Source organism: Andrena cerasifolii, chromosome 6 (assembly GCF_050908995.1).
Source record: "Andrena cerasifolii isolate SP2316 chromosome 6, iyAndCera1_principal, whole genome shotgun sequence".
In the NCBI taxonomy this organism is placed as follows: domain Eukaryota; kingdom Metazoa; phylum Arthropoda; class Insecta; order Hymenoptera; family Andrenidae; genus Andrena; species Andrena cerasifolii.
In genome coordinates, this window is record NC_135123.1 from 12,913,478 (window position 1) to 12,933,120 (window position 19,643).

Below are 19,643 nucleotides of genomic sequence, written 5' to 3' on the forward strand. Positions count from 1 at the left end.
AGCACAGGCCTGAAAGTAAAATTTTAAAAGAACCAGGTCGTTACATTCGTCTGTACAATTCCTAAAGTTTTGCAAGCTTATCTACAAACTGTGTATCACTTGCTACGATAACTAAGGAATCTAAATGTTAATATTTACATAACAAATATGGAGCGCAACTGTAAAAACAGCTTTAAATATAAAGAGAGCAAGTGCGCTTCTGGTTGTTCCGTGGGTTCTAAGGAATAATTAGAAAGTCGGACAGACTAACGATCGTATGTTTCAATTTATTAACAAAAGTTCAGAAACAATATCTTCTTAACACTAAAACGACTTTTCTAGAACTAAAACGGTATCGCAGTCTTGAAAAATAAGCAATTAAATGGATAAAGAACAGGCTTTCAGAGAACGCGAGTTTAAATGAACCAGATGCACCAGCTCGACGGACGTGATTGGTCGCGCGATGCACACGATGCACCGGGAACGGCCAATGGCGTTCCGACGTCTGCCACATTTCCGGCTCTGTCGCGTTGTCACGTACCAGTTGCGGGAAAAGTCAGCACGCCGAGTGCAGTTCGAGCACAGTTTTGTCCCGCGTCGACGAGTTTATTTTAATTAATTAAACATGCAAATATTGCGGCAACTGGACGTGCACCCGAAGGTGCGCGAAGAAGCGGACATACTCGTGCGAACATTCAGTGGTGCTGTCGGTAAAGTGTTCTGACTTGCGTCACAATTTACGCGAGTACCGTCTGTCAATTCTACCGTTACGCGTTCACGATGAATTCGCTTGCAAATACGCTGGTTTTCGGGTTTGTGACGACACCGGAACAACTTCGAATAATTTCTCGCGACGCTTTCCATCGTTGCTTTGAAGATACCGCGACTCGACGATCGCAGGCGGTTAACCCCACTCGTTGGGATTTTTTAAAGAATCTGGGATCTTTCGTTGATTTCTAGTCGCAGGGAATTATCGCCACTATTATCGCTTCCTGCGCTATCGGTTCAGCCTTCGCGCAACACGTTCACCTAAATCTTCGACTATTTTACTGCCTATTGTTTACATTCGATCGGCCGTAAATAAAGTTTATAACCTGTCCGCATTCATGGTGTATGCTTGTGTGATTTCAGTGACGATCATCAGCACCATCATCATGGGTATATTGTTTCTGTCCGAAGTGAATTATTACCTCACGCCAACTTTAAGCGAAGAACTGTTTGTAGATACCTCGAGGGGTTCTAAGTTGAGAATCAACTTGGACGTAATAGTTCCAACGATATCTTGCGATCGTAAGTGTATGACTCGCGAGAGGTATTTATTTCTGAGGAACGTATTAAACCCGGCGGCTTTCAGTTTTGTCGATAGACGCGATGGACACAACCGGGGAACAGCATTTACAAATAGAGCATAATATATTTAAGACGCGATTAGATTTACACGGTAAAGCCATAGAAGATCCACAGAGGACAGGTACGTAACAGCAGGAGGGTCGCTGAGAAACTACTATTCGATGTAACACGAGATCTTTTATTTCATTCTAGACATTACTGACACAAAAGCGCTTAGCAAAACTACGGAAGAGGTAACTAAATTATCTATCGTTCGCGTATTCGAATTTAAGCACTCCTAGCTTGGGAGGTTGTATTAAGTAAACCGCAATTTCTTCTAGACGGTGGAAAGTACTACCGAAGAAACATGCGGGGATTGTTACGGAGCTGCTAGCGACACGCACAAGTAGAAAATAAAATTACAGACATTTATAAAATGTATTACGAAAGAGTTCTTATACGTTTAATGGGATTAACCTTGCAGATGTTGTAACACTTGCGAAGAAGTGAGAGAAGCCTACAGGCTGAAAAATTGGGCAGCTCCTGTTCCAGGATCGATAAAGCAGTGCCAAAATGACAAGTCCGTAGAAAGAATGAAGACTGCTTTTACGCAAGGATGTCAGATCCATGGTTATATGGAGGTAAATAGAGTGGGAGGAAGCTTCCACATCGCGCCCGGCGATAGTTTCTCCGTTAAACATGTACATGGTAAGTTTCTCGGAATTCTTGGCACGCACGCACGCACACTACATAGTAGTATTATCGTTTATTTAACGTTCACAGTGCACGATCTTCAACCTTATACATCAACTCAGTTCAATATGACGCACAAGATTCGCCATCTAAGCTTCGGCCTGAACATTCCAGGAAAAACGAACCCTATGGATGATACCACTGTCGTCGCAATGGAAGGTATGTCCTTGCTCCTTAGAAATATTTTATTAAGAAATCAACAAAGTACTCTTACATTATAATCCTTTGTATCCTAAATTGTGAACGTAACAGTCTCCGGGTACTAGCATCTTATGCCAGTCCCTATGGCCATAAAGGTACCAAATGTTCCACCACCTTGAAGCATCACTTTCCCAACGTTGTTTATCAACTCCCTTCCTCTTACTCCATATCTAACAACAAACCGTGCCATTAACATCCGATTATAAAGTGTCCGTGCGAATTCACTTATCCTGTACGTATGAATATGTACCTAAGTGCAGAAAATCCGCCGAACAAAGCGCCAGAGGCCATGCCAACACAGAATCCAATCATAAAGCCCATTTTCATTCTGTCCCAACATGAAGGCGATTGTTGATACGCTCCTCCTGGTACGACCGGCATTTTAATCTACGAATACATTAAAGATAAAGATACATTTTCTTTTAACCTATTCGGTACGCCGCGATCTGTTATCTCGTTACAGAAATGCGAAAGTGAACGTAAGCTTCGATCTATCGTTCAACGTGAGATTGGTAGAACACATTCTAGCCGCGAAAAAAGAATCGATTTTTCTGTTCTTTCGTAGCCGGACGCACGGCAAATGTGTATTTCACACGAGAATAAGTTCGTTATCATTCGTGGGTGGTATCACTCACATTTCAAGCGTCCGCAGAAAAATCTCGAATCGTTTCTCCGTCTCGTTGTAGTTCGCTTTGTATTGCAATTTTTTAATCCCCTACGCGATTCCTTCAACACATTGCACCACCCAAGTACCGTAAAGAAGGCGCCATGTTGGATTTCTCTTTGATATGTATGCAGAAGGCGACTGGTGTCGTTGCTTCCGTTCCCCGCGATGTCGCTTCTGTCCGCGGGCTATTCAAGCTTTCAACGTCCTCGGGACTTAATCGAAAGTCGTATCACTTTCAATTTTGACGCGGCCGACCATCAAGATTCTCTTCTCGCTGCGTAGTTGCGGTGACACGTGCCCGTTCCAATTGAACTACTATCTGACCGTGTTTCGTTGTTTTCGCTATTTTCCAGAGGCGATGATGTTTCATCATTACATTAAAATCGTGCCCACGACCTACGTGCGGGCCGACGGCTCGACTTTATTGACGAATCAATTCTCCGTGACGCGGCACGCCAGACAGGTGTCTCCTTTCAGCGGGGAGTCGGGGATGCCGGGGATATTCTTCAGCTACGAGCTTAGCCCGCTGATGGTAAAGTATACGGAGAAGGCGAAATCGTTTGGCCACTTCGCGACGAACACCTGCGCGATCATCGGCGGCGTGTTCACGGTCGCCGGGTTGATTGATTCGTTGTTGTACCACTCGCTCAGGGCAATACAAAAGAAGATCGAGCTAGGGAAGTACAATTAAAATCTAGGTGAATCGATAGATATGAAAAGTATTACACGGCGCCGAAAGCTTCTTATTCCGCGGGGTGCGATCGATCGAGCTGTGCACGAATGCTGCAAAGTAGGCTCGAACGTTTGTCCAGTAACTACGCTGACGTAATTACATAGAAACTGTACACATCAAAGCAGGCCCCCGTTTTTTATACTGACCCCGATGATGCTATCACGATGGATTGAACATTTTGTGTAAGATATACATAAAGTTGTACATACAGATCTATAAACGTGTGTAAGGACCTCTAACAGTTAAGAGAAAAGTATATGAACAATAAAGATTGTACTGCTGCGGGAAGGAGGAAGGTACTAATACAGATACTGGTTGTAATGTTATTATATTTACATTAATTACTCCTACAACGTTACAGTGTCTTTAGAAACATATTGTATGTGTCGATCGATGCTTTTGCCACATTCATACAAAATTGAAGGTCGGTGCCAGATATTAGAGCCAATGGCGACACATACAATGGTTTCAAAGGATCGTACTGGTCTCTCTTCAGGTTTACTAGAAACTGATGCCTTTCTTCCAGCCTTTTCCTTCTACAAAGTAAAATCTGGGGCTGCATGCATATAACTGCATGTGATAAGTTCATTTGATTATGAGCGTAATCGAAACTATTCACTACTTTGATCCTAGCTGAAATCAGAATAAAAGATATTTTCGCGTAAGTGAATCTGACAAATATTTCCTGATGATTTCAGATTCGTATCTTCGATATTTACCGCACATCCACACACGGGGCACTTTCATCAGGAGAAGCTGCATTTCCGTAGAATCAAACCCCATTTCCTCTTTCACGGCAAAAGTGTTTTCTCTTAAGTGAGGCATATTGTATGTTATAAGCCTGGGGCATTTTACAGCCAAGGACCTCACCTGGTAACCATTCAGTTTGAACGTGTGTTGGAAATGACCCAGTCTACCATCTATTTCTTGTGTTTTAAAGGAGAGCCAAATAGGATTTTTGTTCACTATCTCTTTTATTAATTCGGGGGTAAACTTGTGGGCTCTTAAGTACCTTATCCTTGTATGAAGATCGTCCATGTCCTCCTTGAAAATTTTAGGATTTTTCGTGATAAACTGACCAAGGTTCTCCGGCTCTACACCACAATCGTGGAGAAATCTTATATAGGGTTTCATGTCTTTATCGAAATCAAGACTTAGGTACATTTCTACTAAATCTCTATCTTTCTCTAATTTATACAACTCCACTCCCAGCTTCACTAACTGCTGAATCGTATAAGAGTCGTTCGCAAACTTTGCAAAATTGAAAGTTGGCGTCGTATAAGACCCGATATCGGAAAGATCTTCGTTGCAGGGATCCAATGGCCCTGGTAGCTTTTCATTTACGTCTTCCAGCGCGTCATTGATTGTATCCGCATCGTTCCCTAATACTGACATACCATACGATTCTTTGAGTTTGTTTACCATTGTCGTTAAATCTTTATTCTCATTCTTTGTATCAGTACTTATAGAACCGTCGCTCGTTAACCTATCAACATAACCTGCACTCTTAGGTGCGACATTTCCCGGTGAATCGCAATCCTTGAAATTCTCATTCGGCGCTTTACTTTTCGTAATATCGGGTGCAGAACACGCGGAGGCCTTGGAGCCTTCCGAGGCATTTCGGAAGATGAGATTTGTGGTTCCGCCGGTCTGTCGACGCACTAATTTTAAAAGCGTGCACGATCGAGGAAGCCCCATGCTTCATACCAAAATGTTATTAACGATACCGATAACAACGCCTCCTTTTTCCCGCCGCGCGTCTTGGCCCCCGCGGCGACCGAGGTGCTTGGAGTGCCTCAGGCCCGTACCAAGTGAACCGCGTGTGGCGCGTTGACAAAACAAAAACGCATCGAAAATCGTGCTCTCTGGGACGATGTGGAAACCTATTGATACAATGTCGCCCCAATGCGTTACGCGCGGTATATATGATACGAGCCTGAAGCGCTCCAAGCACCTAGACCGCCGCGGGGGCCAAGACGCGCGACGGGAGGAAGGAGGCGTTGCCTCTAAAAATTAGCCGCCGCCTCGTTCACTTAATTCCCAAGCCTGTTGTATACATTACAATCCAGTCAGGTATTCACGCACGCGGCTTACCTGACGTAAGTTACTTCTCATCGAACATTTCAATATAAGTATCGATCGCAAATTTTAAAGTAGGGAGTGGCGTAGTGTCGCCCGTTACTAAAAATTTGCTCGGGAAAGTGTGTGCAATGGAAAATGAAAGTAGAGAGTTTTAAGAAGAAATATTTTATTACTTAAATTGATTAGTCACGCATTAAATATTACGACGGCAAGAAAATGTTCTTTGATTTACACAAATATACAACTCAAGGACGCTGACTGAATGCAATATACGTGCAATACCCCTTGATTAACACCGCATTGTTTTTTGTTGGAATAGTGTATACTCATTCACACATACATACGTGTATATATAACTTGAACCATTATTACCTAATTATGCCGTTCTTTTTTCATAATCTTGTTTAAAGAAGCAATACGTGTTATGGTAGTAAGTACACTGATAATGTATCAAGAACACTTCGATTCGTAACGAATGATTCAATGTTAAAATAAAAGCAAATAACTGTCGGAATGTACCTTAATATAAGATAATATCCTTTCATGTATCACATAGTTTTTCATAATTCGCGGATTGCGTGCCGTTTTCCATTTGAGTGGCCAATGAATTGTGGAATAAGTTAAACCTCTTGATATTTCGCATTTGCATTCTAATTGTACACACACGACGCAAGATTGGAAGTACAACCTATCGACAGTTTCAACTAGTCAACTTCAATATGAATTACAGCAGTGGCTATGTCGGCAGTACCTTTTTGAAAAAGAAACGCTACCTCCGTCAAATAACATTCGCTGAATTTTGCAATGCCATAGTGTACCATTCCATTCATGGTAAAAATAAGCTACCACCCATTCGTGCTAATGTACAGTTTCATCTGTTTTTTTTTTGCTTTTTACACTTATCGTCGCCTGACTAGAAACGTTACTCCTGCTTTTCCCTCGCGCTGGTGCCGTTCGTGCTTGTGGATTCGTCTTCCACTTGCCGATTCCTCGCTTGCTGCCTTAACTGGGCTCTCTTTAGGCTGGTCATTAACTGGCTGGATTGATAAAGCCAACTAGCCTGAAAGTATGAAGATAAGAAGTGTATATTTGGCATAAGCACGGTTACTTTTTATATTTCTTTTATACTTACAATCATTATCATACAATTCATCAAGATAGGCACAGAAAATACTATAGATATGAAAAGTCCATTTGAGTCGAAATACTGTTGTCTTGAAAAGAGCCTGCGGAAGGTTTGTAAATATATATATATATTTCTGTCTTAGCAAGTTCGCGTTCTATGTACTCACATCCAATTAGATGCAGCGACTTCGTTAATGCTTTCAGAGAAATATACCAAGAGTACTAAAAAGCAGACGTTAGAATGTAATACCATTGAATGAATATCGACTGCTTAGCTCGCAAAACAAATGTACTTACGTAGAGCTAGAAATAACATAATCTGAAAATTGGCATGGTTCCTCGTCATTAGTGCAGTCATTGTGACCGCGACATGGAAAGTCAATAACAGAGCAAGCCATGGATCTCTCCATTCGATCTGCAACAATTTGTAATTCAATCTAAGCGCCCGTGCCTTCGACACACTCGCCACAATGATGTTATATAATGAAATAAATATACTCTGTACTGGGAAAAACACAACTGTAACACAGAGAGTTTATTTAACAGAGAACACTCGACGCATACTTAAGAATACATTTCCATAATCGTACATAATTCATACATTAAACCCTCTGCAATGATTTACAAATAATTTCCTCAAAGGGGCAGCATTTTGCGTTCGAAATAATTGCCGAATCACATGGAACGAACCGAAACTTCTCGATCGATTCCTAGGACGGATTTTGGGGCATTTAAAAAGAACCGTGGAAAAGCGGCATTGGCGTAGAACGAATCGATGATGATGCGCGGAACGAAAATAGAACGGGAGTCAAAGCATTTATTCGTCGATTTTTATTAAACGTTTCTCGTAGACGGCTGTTATTGCAAGTCAGTCTACGTAAATCGTATCGCGAAACACACAGATATCTCTGATAAAGTGCAATCGACCCGCGAGTCAACGGCGATTGACATGTGCGCCAAGTGCTGCAGCATTGACACTTTTTCGCCGGTTGCACCGAAAACGAGAGTTTCGGTGAGGCCCGAAAAAGTAGAGAGGAACGCTGTCTATCCCCATAGTCTGGGCCCGCCGAGGGGAGAAATCGAAAGGTGACGATGGTCGAGGAGCGACATGGTGAATTTGTCGAGCGTAAAGTAAAAGAGGAATGAACTCACGCTCTGCAGGAATGGCAGAATACCGTCGATCGGAGACTTCGGTTGGTCCTCCGACATCGTGCCTGGCTGACGAAACTTGTAGGTCTGTTCGAGGAAAAATTGCACATCCACGAACGAAATTCGGGTCGCAGCTTTTAATCGACGCAAAAGACAACGAATGGAACAGTCGGCACCGCAGAAAACGCTGATATGCGCCGTGCGTACACGGCGACACACGGGAAAAACAAAGATCGTGGAAGACAGCGGGTCCTTCCTCCTCTTTTAATCAGTCTCGCCTTCTTTCTCGCAAGACGCACACGACAACTTTATGGAACTCACGCCGGACTACATGCTCCGAACACACAGACAATCCGTCATTTGCGGGTATATCTATAGACTTCGTCGCCAGGTGGCTGCGAACAGTAGTCGATTCTCGCAAGTCCATTCCCCCCGTGACATAATTTTTCTGAATAACGAAGACCTTTTGCATTTAGAATTACAGAAAGATTAACTAATATAGTCGAGACTAAGTATCAATTCCCTCTTTCCCTTCTTTGCGCCCCATATCTTTAATGCTATTTAAATCGCTATTGCGTCAAGCCGGTGGCGTCATCTGCGCAGACATTGTTAGTACGTAGAACTAACGTCCTCAGTCTGTTCGGTTCCGATATCGCGGTACCATTTGCTGAAAGTGCGCGCGATAAAAACGATAGTACGAAAATAAAATTATAATTGGTGCGATTGTAGTCTCGAAATGATAGTGATTACGAGTTTCTACAGTGTCTTGCATTCATCGGAAATTGCGAGCTTCTTCGATACTGGATGGATATAAAATGGATCCAGCGGGCGGCAATGAACTCGTCCCACTGGCTTGAAATGCTGAATCGAGGATCTGGCATTATACGCTGCTTTTCTGCGTTTCATCATGAAGAAGATAGGTCTGTAATCTTAGATGCTTGCGATATGATTTATGAATTGTATTATACTGCACCTATAAACTGGCGAAAAGAAGCATCTCTTATCTGACAGATTTTCGCGGCTATGTCTGACCACCAGCTGCGCGGTGTAGATGCGCACAAGCCGCGACGCAGAAATTCGTATCTAACCTTCTAATGCTTCTAACAATGCACTGAAGTATCGGGAACTCGTTGAAGAATTATTTCTAAATAAAATATCACTACACATCATCGCGATAATACGCTGACAGGTTAAATGTCATTCGGTACAACGAATGACTGCATTTTAATGTGCGTGCGTCTGCATTGGGCATCATGTGCTCAAGCACGTGGCGAAAGTCTGTCGGAGGGGAGGAAGCTTCTCGACCTTGCCGCGCACGATCCTTTGAGTATTCTGTGTATTTATAAATGACAACCAACATTCATCGTCCACGAGAAAGTTGTAAAATTATGCTCGTGGCTCGTATTTAGTCTTTCATCATTTTACGTTAACATTATCGAGGTCACGTGTTTGTCCGTGGACCTGAAAAATATCACGGACGATTACAACACTGGACAATAGAATGAACTCACGAGTTTCAGGATTTGTCGGAAGGTGTCAATCAATGGGAAGGTTATTCGTTTGTTTTTCTTCTTTGGAAATAGAAGGCGAAAGGAATAACAAGTATATACAGATATAAGAGATTGTGCGTGTATATGTTTTTCAATTCCAAAATTTCATTGTGAAATGGTTGCTCTGCAAAAGTGCAAGGATGCCTAAAATTTCATGATGACATTTTCTATGAATCACTTTCCTTCATTCAATAGGAAAATGTATCGTCTGCATTTATTTCAATTTAAAGGGCAAGCTATGTGTAATACTTTCAAGTCCCTGTTATACCACCGAAATATTTGCTTAGGTGGTCAGTTCGCGGGCCTTGAAACGCAATTGCAAGTACATTATTTTGCTACGTAAGCACACCAATAATCTGTTTATCAAAAGATTCGCAAAGTAACATCACGAAGTCAGAGATGTTATTATATTGGACTTTAATCTTGCTGTTATCTCTTTGAAAGCGGGTGACGAAGAGATTCGCAAATAAAAGGAAATGATCGCGGAAGTCATTTTTTAACAAAGCGCGATGCCGTTTTGCATGACGCATTTTTCAGTCGCAAAGTAACAGTAAAACTGTAAGCAGATCGTTCGGCACTCGAAATAACATTTTTATTGATCGCTCACTTTGGACGTTATTTGTTGTGCAACGATAAGATCGTCAATCAAATTGCGCAAACTAAAGTCGAATTGATATGCACCGAATTAACGGGATTACAGTTTGTTATATAATATTATTATTGTCATACGCTATCTTCACTCGATAACGATTTGTTTACTGGTTATCGAATCGCAAAGGATCACCGGGCAATTTCCTCGTCCTTCTCTCCGGGGAAAATAATCAAACTTTTATCGCCAACAGATTTTAATTTCCAGAAATCCTCCGTTTAATTACGCGCGTTCCGCAATTGCGCTAATCTCGCGAATTAAATAATAAGATTGCTCGCCGTTCGAACCAATCGTTAAAAACAACATAAAGGAAGGCATCGATGACGAATCATTAAAACGATCAACTGTAATCTAATCTGATAGAGTGAAATTTAACTTGCACTGCATCAATATTAAACCGCAGAGCTTTAAACTTGGCTCGAGATAAAAAAAAAGAGAAACACTTCTTTTACTTTACACACTACTGTCCTTTGTACTGTTATTAAGAAATCTATTCCTGAACGATCGTACCCATGGCAAATCATGAATGGCTCCCCCTCACACTGTAGAACTTCTGAAATCACCGAGATCAAGCGTACCCAAATTACTCCGTGTCATCCTGCTCCAATCGTCCTCTGTCCCAGGTAGCAATTCGCTGCCGTAATTGTTACTCAGCCTGCGCGAACCACGTACGAAGAAGAACCGATACTCACGAGCGCGTATTCTCGTGGCAAGATACGAGGAAACGCGAAACGATCGACAACGTCGATGTTCACAGCGCGATCTAACCCCCGTTGCTTTACGTAATCCGGCATCGATAAAATTGCATGGAAACGGCGCGTCTGAATTTCTGCTGCCCCTTATCGACGGCAAAACGAGGAATAAAATAAAGTGAAAGAGCAACACGTGCACCGGAGGCTTGCATCGCGAAGGAAATTTTCCACTTGGACTCTCAACTTGGATGCATTCTAAGAGCGGTCGAGTCCATCTGCCGATATTCACGCTTACCTCGCAGGGTGCATCGGCGAGATCGCCCGTGGTCGCTCGAAAGAAGCACCATCGCCGCTGGCGTTATCCCGTGTTTGTTCACGAGCACTTGCTGCGTGGATGGATGCTTATCAATCGGCGGGTAGCCTGGTGTCCGAGCAAACCGCTTCTATGTTGTTCTTTATCAGGTGACGCGGCAGTGTTGTGTCTCATCTTTGGGTGTACACTAGCGTCTCGAAATCGGTGGTTGGAGCAGCCACGGGATCGGTCCGCCATGCCGATTGGACTTTGAGCGGTCAAAGATTGGATCGAGATGGTGGACAAGAGAAGGCCTCCTTCTCCTCGTGCGAGATATATCGGGTCACAGATATATCGTGGTCGTCCTGCTGCGAGGACCGTTTCTTCGGCTGCCGCGCACTGAATCGGCATTCGATCGTCCCCTAAACCGGAACGATGGCATTCGAGCTTAAGCTTCATCCGCCGGGCCCGGAAGCAAAGGCCGTGGCCCTCAAGGAGCTCAGGGAGACAGAGGAGAACGTCAAGCAAGGGATCGTCGAGCTGAAGAAATACTTAGAGGGTGAGTTTCTATTAAGGTTTAGACTGCCTGTAGGTTTATGTCGAAGATCGATTTTGATGGAGATCGTAAGCTTCTTGTCTCTAATTTCCTTCTTCGTCGTGAGGAAATTAATTGGTAGCGCGTACCTCAGAACAATTTGTAGATGAACTGTGAACGATTGACAATACTGTTCTGTTATATTTCGGGTGTTTTAAGCCGCACCTTTACTAAGTGCGAAGAATCTGATATTTTCTTGCTTTATTTTTCATCAAATTAGAAGCCTCTTGATAGTAATCTCTGTTTTTAAAAATATTTACTGTAGTGCCCCTTGCATCTTTAAGTCTAGTAAATTTGCAATATCCGAGAAGGTTCAAATTCTTTCTAATGTACCATATTTCGATCACCTAGATTTTATATAGACTGTTATCGCGTGCTTTCTATACTAAATTAATCGACGATAAATCCCTGAGAGCAGCGTTAATCTATCTCGAGCTTTATCGTTCGCAAGCAAGCGAACAATTGAATCACGACGCCAGTTCTCACACCTGCGAATACACGCGCGTTTGACAGCGTTTTAAAGATTTGTTAAGTAGTCGGACGAATGAAATTTGTTCCATGATTTACGTACTCGTGTTTTCGTGTTCCCAGCTATTCTATCGCGCCACATTTCCGTTTCTAATCGCGCTCGCCTAGAATTCGCATCCTCGCATAATTTCTCGCTGTTTGAATAGCAATATTTCTAACAAAGGCGACCGTCCGTTCGTGAAGTCATCGTTCGTCAGAGACGCGGCACCTATAAACATTCCTTCGACTCGCGTGGTTCGAACGTGAAAAGGCACGTTTAGTGTCTTAATTTCAATCACAATCGCGAAAAGGAGGAGAAGTATGGATATAAAAGAGTGACAAATGAACTTGGCGAGTTTCTACTCACGGTCCAAGTTCCCTTGCAGGCAGCAGGGAAGGGGTGTAACTCGAGAGCTACGTTTTTCTCGCGAATGCCTCTTCGGGGATTGACCGAAAAATCCTAGGGAAACTGTATTTAACCGAGGTAGTTTAAGTCGTATGGAAGAAATCGAATCAGAATTGAGATCTGGGTGAATGTAAAACGAACGGTGTTTATATTTTAATATCATTGAAGCATTGACACTATCTAGACCAGCTCCGAGTGCATCAGAATCTAAACTTAGGGTCACGCTCGTTTCTTTGATAACGCGTTATCACGCCTGCCCGGGCTCGGCCTTCCCCTCTCCTTCCAGCTTCCCTGGTGTCACGGTTTTTCGAATCTCTGGATCAGAAATAATTCCCGCGGGCGTAAACAAGCCGCGCTGGCGCGCCCGAAACGATCGGGAATCGATGATAAGCCATCGATCCCGAATCTGGGGCCGATAACGGACACGGACCTTGACCCTCGATGGCACAAAGAGAACCCGAGATCCGTACACTCGAGATAACATTCTCATTGCACTGGCGAAGAAACACTGATAACGCCGATACCGTCCCGTAAGCGACGCCAAAGGAAGACAGCTATAGTACATTGTTCCACGGTCTACCTTCCACTGAGAAGATTTGTGTTCTTCATTCGAGAAATCCTGTCGATTCTCGGCGAGGGAGGGAAGCTTCGCGAAAAATACGAGATAGTTGGTAGTACAACTAGGGTTGCCAACAGTACAATAATATATAGCATTGTACTATATACTGTTAGAAAAATATATAGTACGCAAAAATACTATATTTCCAATACATCGATAAAATTCTATAGTTTTCGCTTATTTCTTTATTTTATGGCAACATCAAAACTTTAATTTACGAAATTAAATTCTAAGAGAGACGATGTTTTCTGTAATGAATATGAAACACAGCCAATCTACCTCTCATAAAAAAATGTTAATTTGGACGTTCAGTGCAATCAAACCTTTAACATATTTGTTAAAGACAATCGATTAATTAATAATGCAAAATGCACAAAAATATTACATTTATTTTAACGTAGTCTTACTTTGTACCACTTTCCTCTGAAAAGTACTATATTTTTTATCACATTTGGCCGTAAAGTACTATATTTTCCCGGAAAAAAGTTGGCGACCCTAAGTACAACCCCGAACATGGTGGTGTCTTTCGCGAAAAGATAATTTGCGAGGCTGAGGAAAGGAAGCGGGAGATGACTTTCAGAATTCATTCAATCGACTTCGTATATCCAGGAAGCTCTTCCGTGAGTTTATTTAGAATGCAGTTTGTGCTTTATCACGCTAGAAATGAATCCAGGCGCTGTGCGGAGTCGCGGACTGTATTAAATAATTCTCTGAACGTTGGTTTCGCTCGAGAATGCTCGATTGTCGAGGAAGAATCAGCGATACACTGTCCTAAGTAGTTAAATATTTATAAAGATACAATGTTCCAATTGCGTAATTTCCGACTGAAAGGCACACTGTGCGTTGGTATAACTCTTGTGGCCGGTATCTCCTATTTTAAGGCAACATTCCTCGATCAACGGTAGCCGTTGATGCAATTATGTCGTTCTGGCTGCTGGGTTTGCAGCTATGCAATAGTTGCACTTGATTAATGCTCTGGGGAGAGTAGAGAGAGTAAGAGTCAGGAGAGTCAGGTGTATCGGTCACGAGGACCAGGTCTCTAGATTAGTTTTCTAAAAGGAGACGGTAGCCTCCGAGATCTTTGCCGATTTTACAATTGCACGACTCTCAGTAATGTTTTCTCTGATGAGTTCAGCCAACGGTGGACAAACCTTGCGATGCAGCTCGATTCCCACTCCGTTTTCGGTTTCCCTCAGTTCCACGTTACGATCCAAGGCTTGGTTGTGTAAAGCTTCCATGGGTAACTTTGATGGGCAAATAGAGACGGTTGCAATTTCCTTAACGAGGACGTCTGAGGTGATTTCCGACGGAAGAGGCCTTCTTAGCTACCACGCGAGGACAGCTCGATCCTACGTGGCTGTTGTGGTTCTCGAAACGAGCGTTCGTGATCGTCCTGTACCTTCTTGGCATTAATCGTTATCATTGTTAATTACTTTCGTCTTCGGCGATATTAATTTCAAGCTGTTGCGTATTCGGTATAGAGCTGAGAGGTATTCGCGCCTATTAGTATGTATTCAGGGCAAGAACAATTGGAAAGTACTATCAGGTCGTATACAATATACATACAATGTTTTAGCAATTCATGCAGTTAAGTGCACATTAGTGGGATGTGGTCGCTAAATTGGTTGCCTTTAACACCGCGGCTCACAATGGCAAACGTTTGCCCAAAGCATGATTAATCTTATGTGCGCTGGAGAAATATTAGCCGGCCTCTGTTTCATTTCATTCGCACACAAGATAAGGGATGGAGGTTTGCCGAGGGAAAGCAGCTAAATAAACGTATCATTAAATGTATATTGTCAGGTGGTACGAATGCACGTAGGCAAATAATTGTTGGTTAAGTAAATATTTGCCCCGTGGCTTCAGCACGGTCTTAATTACTTACAGCGATCACTTATTCGCGGCTTGGCATTGACGTTGCACATTCATGTACGCCGGTTATGCAGCGACTATAGGTCACTGCCTTGAAAGGTTGAGTTACGATTTCCTACGACCGCGTTCCTCAATTGTTTTCCCGCCCTCTTATTTGCAGAGGACAAGACCATCTATTTCAAGACAGACGACGAGGTCCTGATAATCTTCCTGCGGCCATGCAAATTCTACGCGAAGAGCGCGTACGAGCTGATGAAGAGGGTGGCCGATTTCAAGAGCAAGAATGCGTCCCTGTTCGAGAATCTGATGCCGATCGACGAGAAGGTGGCCTTCCTCGAGCACAACGTCGTCAACGTCTTCAAGGGCAGGGACCACAAGGGTCGCAGAGTGCTGGTGGTCAACTCTGGAAAGACTTGGGACCCCGCCAAAGTCAGCGCCGATCAGATCCTTCGGCTATTCTACTTGATCCACGACGCTGCCATGCTGGAACCAGAAACCCAGGTAAGCTGATCAGAACAGTTTCATAAATATCATTAAATGAAAGTATGTAAGCGGTAGTTTCTTAAATCGACTCGATTTCGATGCTGCGACGTCTGATCATTGATGTCCGTAACTACTTGCATGGCCACGTATCTCACAAAAAGTGTTTTCCGAGGGAAATGGAACATGTTCTCCAGGCGAACTCCCTTTTGCGATTTGTTGGAAAATTGTGCACAGTCGTGGTAACCTTGTTATGTAAATTATTGTAAACTAGTGTTGTCGTCGACGAGGCTAGCGTTCCAGTGGCTATTATGCGGCTACTTCGTTATGCATCGTATTAGGAATTCGTCGAGCTTTGATTCGTCAGCGTTTAATTTGGAACGTTTAAATCAAGCAAACGGTTTTTTCCCACAGATTTATGGAACTGTGGTGATCATGGACTTTGATGGGCTGTCGATGAAGCAAGTGATGGGTCTCACGCCATCATTCAGCATGAAGCTCCTGAATTTCATCCAGGACGCCATGCCTCTGCGTCTCAAAGAGGTCTGTAAATTGCCTACAAGTACCCTCGAGCTCCCTTTCTGGCACATTTCCCGTGCATTTTCGTTGAGCAGAAACCTTTAGAAGGCTAAAAGTATACATATTTGCAACACGAAGGACTCCTATCCTATCTCGCCTGGCGCTTTAGTGTGTTAATGGAACGGTAATTAGTGCAATACACCAGCGTGTTTCTGTATATTTCAGGTCCACATCGTGAAGCAGCCGTTCCTGTTCAACATGGTCTGGCAGATGTTCAAGCCCTTCGTCAGGGAGAAGCTGAAGAAACGTATGTACTTCCACGGGAGCAAAATGGCTACCCTCCATACTCATATTCCAGCAAGCCACTTGCCGAAGAGCTATGGGGGTGATCTTCCCGACTTCGATTACACCAGCGCTGACTGGTATCCCGCTCTGATCAAGGTCGATGACAAAATCAAAGGTGAGGCGAATTCTTTCATTCTCCCCGCTAGAAGGGTTGCTTAAGGGGTCATTCTACTTTGATCGGCCGAAAAATTAAGCTATTTGTTAAGTTTTTTTTTCTCAGTAAATACAAAATTTAATGAAATAAATCTTTTTGGTATTTATTAAGCTACTCTTATATTATACAAAAAAAAATTAAAAAGAATTTTTACAATTTGTTTTAATAGTTTTTTACAGTGTCAATATGGCACTTAACAAAAAGAGGTGTGTTCACGGCGCAGGTGATTTCCCGGCTCAGGCTTATCCGAAACAAAAAATTCCGAAAGATTCTTAATTTGTGTGAGTGTCGCTATAGCCCCTAGCTCAGTTAACAATTTTTGTCGAGAAATAACCGAGATTTTTCTTATGAAACACCCGAAAATACATCCGCTTGAGTGTTTTGACAAACTTTTTTTCAAACCGGCGTCATTTTCTTACTTTTCAACAAAAATTATTGATTGAGCTAGGTGCTATAGCGACACTCATACAGATTAAGAATCTTTTGGAATTTTTTGTTTCGGATAAGCCTGAGCCCAGAAATCACCTACGCCCTGAACCTACCTCTTTTTTTTAGGTGCCATATTAACACTGTAAAAAAAATTAAAACAAATTGCAAAAATTCTTTTCAAATTTTTTTTTATAATATAAGAGTAACTTAATAAGTATCAAAAAGATTTATTTCATTATATGTAGCATTTACTGAGAAAAATATCTTCAAAAATAGCTTCATTTTTCGGCGGTTCAAAGTAACATGCACGCACTTTGAAAGTTCGGGAGACTTGAGATTGCAAGCAATATGTATCTCGTTTAAGCAGCAAAATCATCCCCTTTTGGGGTCCACGCTTTTCTCTTCTTTTTCCAGAATGGAACACTTACGGATATCGCAAGAACGAATAGACTGAGAGCAGGCTGGTAGAACAAGATACTCGAATTGTCCTGATGATCATCCCTCGTCGGGATGCGGCTCGGTTGTACAGATAATACGAACTTGGAACGCTCCACGGGCGGTTGTCGTTGTATATTTCTTACAGAGTTTATAATTAATTGTATACTTTTGTACAAAAGATAATTGTTACTGTAAAACTATAAAAGGTTTTCCCAAAAGAACCAGTATTGCGAGTCCATTGTGGAGAATTTCAGGCCGAAGTTTCAGAAACCGTTTTCAGGCGATGGGGGAACTCCCCTCTTCTGCTTCTATTTTCTATATATTTCCTGCGAGATATTCGTATCCTATTCTACGCTTGATTAATTCACGCTCTTCCTCACGTGAATTCTACACGTTTCTGGCTGTCACAATCAGAGGATGTCGACATTGTCTTCGTGATTGTAATGCTCGCGTTGAATGGGGAAGAGGAAATTGGAAACCTAAAGGGTAAGGGGATTCTAATTGAGGTGACGTCTTTCATTAAGGGGTCATTTCTACTTGTTGGTCTGAGGACACATGTACTTTCGCGATTTTTTTTGGAAAAACTTGAAGACTTTTTAAATAAACGGTTGCGTATTCGGATGAATATATTTTAAAGTCCTTGTAGTATTAGGTTGTTGCAAATGAAATGGCCGTTTCTGATTTTTTAATTTAAACTTTTATTTGACAAACCTAATACGTATTTCATCAATCGAAATAGTCACCATCGACTCCAATACACTTCTCCCAACGCGAAATAAGTGCACCAATGCCTTTCTGAAAGAAATCCAGAGTACGAGAGGCAATAAATTCAGCGAATGCAGTTTTTACATCCATTTCTTCTCGAAACACTTTTCCAATCAAAAAGCTAACTAGGTGCTTGAAAAAATGATAGTCTGTAGGTGAAAGGTCGGGAGAATAAGGAGGGCGAGGGAGAACTTGGTACTTCAATTCTGCTAACTTTTTAAAAGTTTGTTTTGCGGTGTGTGGTCGAGCAGTATCGTGATGCAATAACACACCACGTCTATTGAGCAATTCCGGCTGTTGAATACGCAGCTTTTCATACATGATATCAATTTCTTGACAGTATTTGTCTGAATTTATGGTTTCGCCTCGTTTTAAAAATGAAAAATCCACAACACCCCCTGCTGACCACCATACAGACACCAAAATCTTTCGCGGATGAAGCTTCGGTTTCGGCATATGTCATAGATCAAATTGAACTCATTGATCCTTCTACAGTTCCTCAACCCGGATGAATTATGCATAGGTAGTTTCGGTTGGCTACCGTATGTACAAATATCTACAACATCGCGAAGTGTGCCAATTCCATGACGACCGTTTATGAGCGATTTAGCAACGCGTTGACGGTTTCTCGTCTATATTTCACCACTGGGTGTGCTAACAACTTGACATCAATGACCTTATGACACGGAGAGTTTTCCAGACCGTCGTTACAACCACGTTTAATCCTTGTTTCTCTTATTGTTTACTGTTAGAGTGTTGGCCTGGTAGATCATCGGTTGCACGTTTAAGTACCTATTATATCCTACAATTTCTTGCACGCCAAATTCTAACTTTGTCATAGTGTCTTGAATGGAACAATTGAATGACTTTTCGAAGAAAACAGTAGAATTGAATATTTGGAAAAATGTAGTTGACCCTGATATTAGTAATATGGCACAAGCGAGGCGTGTTTTAATAGGATCCAAGTTTCACGCTTCGAGACTTATTCCTGTGCTTTGTTTTGCAATTGTAATCCCCGTCGTAGCGAAACATGCATTTATTCCGGTTGGAAAATGCGTGGCAATGCAATTTCCGTGAATTATGTGATAAGTGCACCGTTAAGCAAACGAATCGTCGATATCGGATTAGTAGGTGAGGAAATCGAAGTCGCAGTAAAGCTAATATGGAAATGATGACTGCACAAGTGAGTCATGTTATGTTTAGAGGTGCGACGGTCTCCGTCTATCCATTTAGACCGGCTATTTTCCTGCTTCTTCGCCAGTGCCTTATCAATTATATTATAGTTACGTCGTTTCAGTTGTTCGAGCCGTGCT

The 19,643-nt window shown here is 42.4% G+C and overlaps 5 protein-coding genes and 1 long non-coding RNA gene across 7 annotated transcripts; 2 read left to right on the plus strand and 4 right to left on the minus strand.

Annotated features, from left to right (window-relative positions):
* Positions 1-372: 372 nt before the first annotated feature.
* Positions 373-3,973, plus strand: LOC143370362 (endoplasmic reticulum-Golgi intermediate compartment protein 3). Of its 2 annotated transcripts, XM_076815386.1 has the most exons (8): positions 375-689; positions 1,111-1,269; positions 1,334-1,450; positions 1,522-1,562; positions 1,650-1,714; positions 1,793-2,016; positions 2,092-2,220; positions 3,283-3,973. In XM_076815386.1, the coding sequence occupies exons 1-8, from the start codon at positions 605-607 to the stop codon at positions 3,618-3,620; spliced, it is 1,158 nt and encodes a 385-aa protein (XP_076671501.1). In that variant the 5' UTR covers positions 375-604; the 3' UTR covers positions 3,621-3,973. The 2 variants fall into 2 exon arrangements, with proteins under 2 accessions (XP_076671500.1, XP_076671501.1); XM_076815385.1 differs by having other exon boundaries at positions 373-689; positions 1,793-2,220.
* Positions 2,233-3,051, minus strand: LOC143370376 (reactive oxygen species modulator 1). The gene is made up of 3 exons (XM_076815409.1): positions 2,898-3,051; positions 2,513-2,649; positions 2,233-2,432 (listed from the first exon to the last, which is right to left on the minus strand). Exons 2-3 carry the CDS (start codon positions 2,641-2,643, stop codon positions 2,324-2,326), a joined length of 240 nt encoding a protein of 79 aa, XP_076671524.1. The 5' UTR covers positions 2,644-2,649; positions 2,898-3,051; the 3' UTR covers positions 2,233-2,323.
* On the minus strand, positions 3,972-5,415 carry Mterf3 (mitochondrial transcription termination factor 3). The gene is made up of 2 exons (XM_076815384.1): positions 4,382-5,415; positions 3,972-4,295 (listed from the first exon to the last, which is right to left on the minus strand). The coding sequence occupies exons 1-2, from the start codon at positions 5,358-5,360 to the stop codon at positions 4,018-4,020; spliced, it is 1,257 nt and encodes a 418-aa protein (XP_076671499.1). The 5' UTR covers positions 5,361-5,415; the 3' UTR covers positions 3,972-4,017.
* Positions 5,416-5,893: 478 nt separating this feature from the next.
* Tmem18 (transmembrane protein 18) lies at positions 5,894-10,654 on the minus strand. The gene is made up of 5 exons (XM_076815405.1): positions 8,022-10,654; positions 7,167-7,284; positions 7,037-7,091; positions 6,877-6,970; positions 5,894-6,804 (listed from the first exon to the last, which is right to left on the minus strand). The coding sequence occupies exons 1-5, from the start codon at positions 8,076-8,078 to the stop codon at positions 6,667-6,669; spliced, it is 462 nt and encodes a 153-aa protein (XP_076671520.1). The 5' UTR covers positions 8,079-10,654; the 3' UTR covers positions 5,894-6,666.
* Positions 10,655-11,291: 637 nt separating this feature from the next.
* Positions 11,292-17,786, plus strand: LOC143370367 (retinaldehyde-binding protein 1). The gene is made up of 5 exons (XM_076815398.1): positions 11,292-11,760; positions 15,361-15,701; positions 16,095-16,223; positions 16,425-16,659; positions 17,542-17,786. Exons 1-5 carry the CDS (start codon positions 11,637-11,639, stop codon positions 17,574-17,576), a joined length of 864 nt encoding a protein of 287 aa, XP_076671513.1. The 5' UTR covers positions 11,292-11,636; the 3' UTR covers positions 17,577-17,786.
* Positions 14,164-14,607, minus strand: LOC143370377 (uncharacterized). Its single transcript, XR_013085606.1, has 2 exons — positions 14,480-14,607; positions 14,164-14,303 (listed from the first exon to the last, which is right to left on the minus strand). It is a non-coding gene; the product is annotated as an uncharacterized LOC143370377 (long non-coding RNA).
* Positions 17,787-19,643: the final 1,857 nt, after the last annotated feature.